We start from the raw sequence: 9,082 nt of genomic DNA on the forward strand, positions 1-9,082 counted from the left end.
TTACTGGATGAATATTTAGAAAACTAGATGTGCTCTGCAGGACTATTTCAAAGGCAAGTGTCTCACCTGGAACCCATCCTACAAAGTGATTGGTAAGAAGAGGCAGGCATATAGACAATAGCAGAATTGTAGCACAGCATGAGAAAGCTCAGCACCTCAAACCTGAAAAGAGACAAGAGCAAAACCTTGCATGCTTTAAATTCTTAATACTCCACTAGAATTAAGTAAAATTCCACATCTCAGACTCAAAAAATACCCCACAGAAAAAAGTGTCAGATGTAAACAAACAAATACTGATATCTCTCTTACATTTTAATAAACTAACTTGAAATAGACTATTGAAGGTTCAGTATTAAGCACTTCAAATAAATTATTACTACTGAGAACCACTAGCATATGAAGGAATTATGGCATAATCACAGATGATAATATTTGAACAGAGACAGCTATGGAATAGGACAAGTATGCAGTAGCTTTAAAATTATTTTATCAGTTTTCCCAGAACTAGTTCTAGACACAGGTAGAGCAGAGCACTGAAACAGCCAGTCATGGTCTCAGAGTCTACTGTTCAACATGCAAGAGACCTGGCAAAAAAGGTTGGCTGCAGCTATTACCAAGACATAGCCTGAAAATGCGGGGGAAAATATCTACTGATGGTAAAAGGGGCACTATTCTTCACATCTTCACTGCAGCAAGAACAGCAAACCCAACCATTGATACCTCTCATCCCTACTGTCTATCCACTCAGCTCCATTCTCCCTTTCCTGGGGGCAGGAGGTGGAACAGTCTCAGCCTCGTAGCCAAAACTGAGTATTAAGCTTTCAGGACAAATTGAATTGACAGACATAAACCCAAAGATACCCCTGACAACCACAGACACAACTGAGAAGTTACTTCATCTAAATTAATGAGTAGGAAAGAAACATCAGTTGTTGGAACACACCAGAAGTTGGAAGCAATAACAAAAATAGTATACCTCAAAGTTACTTATTTGCTCTGTTAGTTTTATTTCTACATGCTCCATGTTCAGAAAGGACATGTAAGAAATCTTGAAGCATTAAGACCAAATTTATTATCTGCCTAGTGAAATATCTAGAATGTTAGAATGCATCCACGTACCGGTTCTGTGCTGTAAAGGTTTCTCTTTGAGGATGAAGATCACTATAAACTACCCTGATAAGATCATGCTGACACAGAGCTCCCTCGGTCAAAGCCATGGATCCAATAGTAGAGGGCTAGAGGTAGATGGTGGGAAGAAGGGGGAAAAAAAAAAGTAAGAAAGAAATCAAACCATAAGTAAAAGAACACCAAAAGCATATATACTTCTAACATATCAAATGTAAAGACACATTTGCCTTGTAATCTGTAAAACTGAAGATAATTCCAAAATACAGTAAAACTAAAACATAACCAAATTTAATTACTATAAACAACTTCCACATTCACAAGCAACAGAGCAGATGAAAGTAATTTTAAACTTTGATTCTCGCTTATCCATTTGTAGCAAGTTTGTCCAAACTGCATAGGCTTTTTGTACAATGGTAGAGAAATTATTACTTCCTCAAAGAAAAACAAGATTCCAAGTTCAAACTGTATTAACTAGAAGTTGGAAGAAGAAATAAACCATCTATCCTAACATTCAAGAGAATCCTAACATTCAAGAGACAAAAAACACACAGTTGCAACTACATCAAAATTAACCTCCATCCACAACCTGCACTGTAAACAAATAATTTTCAACATTTACTTTGCTGCTCTTCTATTACTATTACTGAATTAATTACACCGATTTCAAGATACTGACATTGAAACTTTAGTGCAACAAGATGAATTGAAACTGGTTTCTTGCATTAAATGGATTCAGTTTTCATTCCGCTAATAGGTCCAATTCTAACTTGCACAGCAGCACTCTTACCTCATGATATATCGAGGGCTTAGATAATGAAGGAATAGTAAAAGATAAAACTTTGTTGTTTCCATCTTTGTCAGCAATTTCCTGCAGTTTAAAAAAAAAGAAAAAAGAAAGAAAAAAGAAAAAAAGAAACAAAAACCCAGAAGTAAGGAGACAGGACTTGGGATCTTCTACATCCTTAAAAGATACTTCACAGCAATAAGAAATCAAATGCCCTGACCTAGTAAGACAGTTCATACTGTAATGTCTTTACATGTGTGCAGAATACCACCAAATTTATATACACATATAAGCAATGGGAAAGACCTCTAGTATGGACAGCTTTGCAGAATCCGTCTGCAATACTTCACAAAACAGCACTGGCTCTCTTGATCATTGTGACTTCCTCAAAAAAGAATTAAAAACTTTTCTAGCCCACCTTTAATTTATAACATTTATTTATGATAAAAATGCACAATGGTGCAAGGCTAAACTTTAAGGCCACAAGATAACGACGCATATGGGCTGATGAGTCACTTGCTGACAATATCAGCATTGTACTTCATAATAAATCCACCACAGAGAAAGGTGAAATCAAGGGGACTAGCAAATGTTTCTGCAGGCATGCTATCAGTAAGAAATACACTGAAAGCCTTTTGAAAAAACATTCCAACTGATCAGATTTTATAGTTGCTAGGCTACTATATAAGCAAAAAAGCAGTTTTTAGAAGAAATATAATTTAATAAGGGCAATTATAGAGAACTACATCAAAAAGGAAAGGAGTTTAAAACCCTGATTTTTCACATTGTACTGTAAATTTCAAAGCAATGAGCTCTACTTATTCCAGTTTATATGAAAATTTAGTCCAAAGTAGCATAGTACTTATAGTAGGCTTTAAGGATCACAATAGGAAGAGATCTCTTGGAATCTAGTAGACTGCAAGAGATTTATTCTGGACTTTCTAAGAAAGAAATAAAGATGTGCAGCAAAATAAAATATGAAGAATTGAAACCAAAAGGGGTAGAGGAAAAAATAATAAAGAAGGGGGCGGGGGGGGAAGGGAAATAAAGAAGGGGGCGGGGGGGGAAGGGAAATAAAGAAGGGGCGGGGGGGGAAGGGAAATAAAGACGGGGGCGGGGAAATAAAGACGGGGGCGGGGAAATAAAGACGGGGGGGGGGAAATAAAGACGGGGGGGGGGAAATAAAGACGGGGGGGGGGGAAATAAAGACGGGGGGGGGGAAATAAAGACGGGGGGGGGGAAAATAAAGACGGGGGGGGGAAAATAAAGACGGGGGGGGGAAATAAAGACGGGGGGGGGAAATAAAGACGGGGGGGGGAAATAAAGACGGGGGGGGGAAATAAAGACGGGGGGGGGAAATAAAGACGGGGGGGGGAAATAAAGACGGGGGGGGAAATAAAGACGGGGGGGGGGGAAATAAAGACGGGGGGGGGGGAAATAAAGAAGGGGGGGGGGAAATAAAGAAAGGGGGGGGAAATAAAGAAAGGGGGGGGAAATAAAGAAAGGGGGGGGGGAAATAAAGAAAGGGGGGGGGAAATAAAGAAGGGGGGGGGAAATAAAGAAGGGGGGGGGAAATAAAGAAGGGGGGGGGGAAATAAAGAAGGGGGGGGGGAAATAAAGAAGGGGGGGGGGAAATAAAGAAGGGGGGGGGAAATAAAGAAGGGGGGGGGAAATAAGAAGGGGGGGGGAAATAAAGAAGGGGGGGGGAAATAAAGAAAGGGGGGGGGAAATAAAGAAAGGGGGGGGAAATAAAGAAGGGGGGGGGAAATAAAGAAGGGGGGGGGAAATAAAGAAGGGGGGGGGGAAATAAAGAAGGGGGGGGGGAAATAAAGAAGGGGGGGGGGGAAATAAAGAAGGGGGGGGGGAAATAAAGAAGGGGGGGGGAAATAAAGAAGGGGGGGGGAAATAAAGAAGGGGGGGGGGAAATAAAGAAGGGGGGGGGGGAAATAAAGAAGGGGGGGGGGAAATAAAGAAGGGGGGGGGGAAATAAAGAAGGGGGGGGGGAAATAAAGAAGGGGGGGGGGAAATAAAGAAGGGGGGGGGGAAATAAAGAAGGGGGGGGGGAAATAAAGAAGGGGGGGGGGAAATAAAGAAGGGGGGGGGAAATAAAGAAGGGGGGGGGGAAATAAAGAAGGGGGGGGGGAAATAAAGAAGGGGGGGGGGAAATAAAGAAGGGGGGGGGGAAATAAAGAAGGGGGGGGGGAAATAAAGAAGGGGGGGGGGGAAATAAAGAAGGGGGGGGGGAAATAAAGAAGGGGGGGGGGAAATAAAGAAGGGGGGGGGGAAATAAAGAAGGGGGGGGGGAAATAAAGAAGGGGGGGGGGAAATAAAGAAGGGGGGGGGGGAAATAAAGAAGGGGGGGGGGAAATAAAGAAGGGGGGGGGGAAATAAAGAAGGGGGGGGGGAAATAAAGAAGGGGGGGGGAAATAAAGAAGGGGGGGGGGAAATAAAGAAGGGGGGGGGGAAATAAAGAAGGGGGGGGGGAAATAAAGAAGGGGGGGGGAAATAAAGAAGGGGGGGGGAAAGAAGGGGGGGGGGAAATAAAGAAGGGGGGGGGGAAATAAGAAGGGGGGGGGGAAATAAAGAAGGGGGGGGGGAAATAAAGAAGGGGGGGGGGAAATAAAGAAGGGGGGGGGGAAATAAAGAAGGGGGGGGAAATAAGAAGGGGGGGGGGAAATAAAGAAGGGGGGGGGAAATAAAGAAGGGGGGGGGAAATAAAGAAGGGGGGGGGGAAATAAAGAAGGGGGGGGGGGAAATAAAGAAGGGGGGGGGGAAATAAAGAAGGGGGGGGGGAAATAAAGAAGGGGGGGGGGAAATAAAGAAGGGGGGGGGGAAATAAAGAAGGGGGGGGGGAAATAAAGAAGGGGGGGGGGAAATAAAGAAGGGGGGGGGGAAATAAAGAAGGGGGGGGGAAATAAAGAAGGGGGGGGGGAAATAAAGAAGGGGGGGGGGAAATAAAGAAGGGGGGGGGGAAATAAAGAAGGGGGGGGGGAAATAAAGAAGGGGGGGGGGAATAAAGAAGGGGGGGGGGGAAATAAAGAAGGGGGGGGGGAAATAAAGAAGGGGGGGGGAAATAAAGAAGGGGGGGGGGAAATAAAGAAGGGGGGGGGAAATAAAGAAGGGGGGGGGGAAATAAAGAAGGGGGGGGGGAAATAAAGAAGGGGGGGGGGAAATAAAGAAGGGGGGGGGAAATAAAGAAGGGGGGGGGAAATAAAGAAGGGGGGGGGGAAATAAAGAAGGGGGGGGGGAATTAAAGAAGGGGGGGGGAAATAAAGAAGGGGGGGGGAAATAAAGAAGGGGGGGGGAAATAAAGAAGGGGGGGGGAAATAAAGAAGGGGGGGGGGAAATAAAGAAGGGGGGGGGGAAATAAAGAAGGGGGGGGGAAATAAAGAAGGGGGGGGGAAATAAAGAAGGGGGGGGGGAAATAAAGAGGGGGGGGGGAAATAAAGAAGGGGGGGGAAATAATGAAGGGGGGGGGAAATAAAGAAGGGGGGGGGAAATAAAGAAGGGGGGGGGAAATAAAGAAGGGGGGGGGGAAATAAAGAAGGGGGGGGGAATTAAGAAGGGGGGGGGGAATAAAGAAGGGGGGGGGAAATAAAGAAGGGGGGGGGGAAATAAGAAGGGGGGGGGAAATAAAGAAGGGGGGGGGAATTAAGAAGGGGGGGGGAATTAAGAAGGGGGGGGAAATAAGAAGGGGGGGGGAAATAAAGAAGGGGGGGGGAAATAAAGAAGGGGGGGGGAAATAAAGAAGGGGGGGGAAATAAAGAAGGGGGGGGGAAATAAAGAAGGGGGGGGGAAATAAAGAAGGGGGGGGGAAATAAAGAAGGGGGGGGGAAATAAAGAAGGGGGGGGGAAATAAGAAGGGGGGGGGAATAAAGAAGGGGGGGGGAAATAAAGAAGGGGGGGGGAAATAAAGAAGGGGGGGGGAAATAAAGAAGGGGGGGGGAAATAAAGAAGGGGGGGGGAAATAAAGAAGGGGGGGGGAAATAAAGAAGGGGGGGGGAATAAAGAAGGGGGGGGAAATAAAGAAGGGGGGGGGAAATAAAGAAGGGGGGGGGAAATAAGAAGGGGGGGGGAAATAAAGAAGGGGGGGGGAAATAAAGAAGGGGGGGGGAATAAAGAAGGGGGGGGGAAATAAAGAAGGGGGGGGGAAATAAGTTGGGGGGGGGAATTAAGAAGGGGGGGGGAATTAAGAAGGGGGGGGGGAAATAAAGAAGGGGGGGGGAAATAAGAAGGGGGGGGGGAATAAGTTGGGGGGGGGAATGAAAGAAGGGGGGGGGGAAATAAGAAGGGGGGGGGGAATAAAGAAGGGGGGGGGAAATAAAGAAGGGGGGGGGAAATAAAGAAGGGGGGGGAAATAAAGAAGGGGGGGGGAAATAAAGAAGGGGGGGGGAAATAAAGAAGGGGGGGGGAATTAAGAAGGGGGGGGGAAATAAGAAGGGGGGGGGGAAATAAAGAAGGGGGGGGGAAATAAAGAAGGGGGGGGGAAATAAAGAAGGGGGGGGGAAATAAGAAGGGGGGGGGAAATAAAGAAGGGGGGGGGAAATAAAGAAGGGGGGGGGAAATAAAGAAGGGGGGGGGGAATAAGAAGGGGGGGGGGAATAATGTTGGGGGGGGGGAATAAAGAAGGGGGGGGGTTTTTGAAGGGGGGGGATTAAGAAGGGGGGGGGAATTAAGAAGGGGGGGGGGAATTTAAGAAGGGGGGGGGAAATAAAGAAGGGGGGGGGAATAAAGAAGGGGGGGGGAATTAATGATGGGGGGGGGGAATAAAGAAGGGGGGGGAATTTTGAGGGGGGGGAAGGAAGGGGGGGGGAAATAAAGAAGGGGGGGGGGAAATAAAGAAGGGGGGGGGGAAATAAAGAAGGGGGGGGGGAAATAAGAAGGGGGGGGGAATTTTGAGGGGGGGGGAAATTAAGAAGGGGGGGGGTTAATAAGAAGGGGGGGGGAATTAAGAAGGGGGGGGGAAATAAAGAAGGGGGGGGGAAATAAGAAGGGGGGGGGAAATAATGAAGGGGGGGGGAAATAAGAAGGGGGGGGGAATTAAGAGGGGGGGGAATTAAGAAGGGGGGGGGAAATAAAGAAGGGGGGGAAATAAAGAAGGGGGGGGAAATAAGAAGGGGGGGGAAATAAAGAAGGGGGGGGGAATATTGATGGGGGGGGAATAAAGAAGGGGGGGGGAATAAAGAAGGGGGGGGGAAATAAGAAGGGGGGGGGAATAAGAAGGGGGGGGAAATAAGAAGGGGGGGGAATTAAGAAGGGGGGGGGAAATAAAGAAGGGGGGGGAATTAAGAAGGGGGGGGAAATAAGAGGGGGGGGGAAATAAAGAAGGGGGGGGGGAAATAAAGAAGGGGGGGGGAAAGAAGGGGGGGGGGAAGTGTCTATTTTGAGGCTTCTTCCTTCCTGAGTTGAAGAGAAGGAAGAAACTACTCTGCTTACAGAACATTAATCCCCAACATGAGTTTCAAAAGGAACTATAAAAAAATATATTATGGAAAAAATGATGCCAAAGATATATATATGCTACTTAAGTCCAGCAAACAATACCAAAAAAAAAAAAATCAGCAAGCACTTTCCATTTTTTTTAAACAAAATAAATCCAGAACAACTTGATTTTGCTGTTTTTAGAATGGACTTAAGAAAAACATTAAAGTATCAGAATTTGTTTGTCTCATGTACAAATATAAAATACTTGTTTACATATTTATTCTGATAGTAGAGAGAAAGTCAATATTTCAAGGTAATATGGTTTAAAACTCTATAAAACAGAAATTCTCACTAGAGAATGATAAATTAGCAGTATTGTCAATATAGGCAAACAGCCTTATAACTATACAAGAGTAAATATTTCAAGTATGAGGCAGAACATAAAAAATTACATCTAATTGCCAAGCCTAGTCAATTTTATTTAAAGTTGCAGTTCCACTCAATACAAATATCTGCCTTAAATGTAGAACGGCGGATGCTTAAGTGCTAGCTTGTCTCACTTACCAAGTTGTAAATGCCAAGCAGCAATGCTTCAATGCAACCATTACTCTGCCTATCCCTGCTGGCAGTAAGACGGAGATAAACCCAGATCAACTCCGGCAAAAACTGCAATGTGAACCTCTTGAGCCGAACTTCAGAACTACGATAAAGTTCAAAAAGCTGGTGACAAACAGGCTCCAGAAGCTGTGAAAACAAAACAAAACAAAACGACTAATGAATTACTAGTAGGCTTCTTGAACAAGACTGAACACAATAGCAAATGTGCTACACCACAGAGCCGCTGAAGATTACATTCCTTGATGGCAAACTAGTGAATGAACCAAAACGATACCCACATACCTTTTAAGGAGGTCCATAAGGACAGATTTAGGGGGAGTTTTAGGCAATAAAGGGAAATGTGGCCTTACCACTATAGAAGTGTCATTCTTAAGGGCTACCAGTATGAAATTTACTTTATATACAGGTGCTAATTTAAGACATGCAATAGACAAATGGCTTGAACTATGTTCACCATAAAATTTTAATGGTGCAGTTGCAAGGTTTAGTAAAGTACAAAGGTTAAAATTAGTAGCAGCTGCTAATGACAGGTCTATAGATAGAAGTATGAATTTATTTCTTACTTAGTTTTTTTAGCCTCAAACCCAACAAATATGCATTTGCTCAATATAGTGCTAACTGATTTTTCTTTTCTTGAGCTGCCTTTCAGGTTTCAGTTTAAGAATCAAAAAGGTCCTTATCAAGTGAGCACAACATGAACATCAGAAAAACTCTGTCATTTTAAGAGTCTACAATGCCAAGCTTGTAGTTCAGACAAATCCACAAAATGGATACTGAACAGAAAACAAAGTCAGCCTGTCTCTCTGCTCCCTATGACTAATGAAGTTCTACATATCAGTCAAAACCCATTGAAAATAAATATTCAGACTGAAATTTTTGTAAGGCCCTTGATCAATATCTACAAACACATTTTTTTTCCAAGTTGTGAGAAAGGGGATGTTCTGACCCAAGGAAAATAACTATGGGGCTCAATGTCCAAACAGACAAAAGTATCCATGTAACCTGAATAGCCTCTATTCATACACAAAAGTTATGCAGAATTAGAAAATTGAAGCCAGAGTCTCAAATTAATTTTTTCTAACTAGTCATGATTTATATTGCTCTCATATACATACACGAAAATATTAT

The 9,082-nt window shown here is 44.5% G+C and overlaps 1 protein-coding gene across 1 annotated transcript in view; it reads right to left on the reverse strand.

Annotated features, from left to right (window-relative positions):
- Nucleotides 1-9,082, reverse strand: part of HYCC2 (hyccin PI4KA lipid kinase complex subunit 2) — a 76,639-nt gene that overhangs the window by 25,513 nt on the left and 42,044 nt on the right. Inside the window, exons 7-9 of the mRNA XM_062578211.1 lie at nucleotides 1,916-1,996; nucleotides 1,120-1,235; nucleotides 67-162 (exon numbers count right to left, since the gene is read on the reverse strand). Of these exons, the coding sequence (XP_062434195.1) occupies nucleotides 67-162; nucleotides 1,120-1,235; nucleotides 1,916-1,996 (293 nt within the window). The remainder of the gene's footprint in view (nucleotides 1-66; nucleotides 163-1,119; nucleotides 1,236-1,915; nucleotides 1,997-9,082) is intronic.

Source organism: Rhea pennata, chromosome 6 (assembly GCF_028389875.1).
Source record: "Rhea pennata isolate bPtePen1 chromosome 6, bPtePen1.pri, whole genome shotgun sequence".
NCBI classification, from domain to species: domain Eukaryota; kingdom Metazoa; phylum Chordata; class Aves; order Rheiformes; family Rheidae; genus Rhea; species Rhea pennata.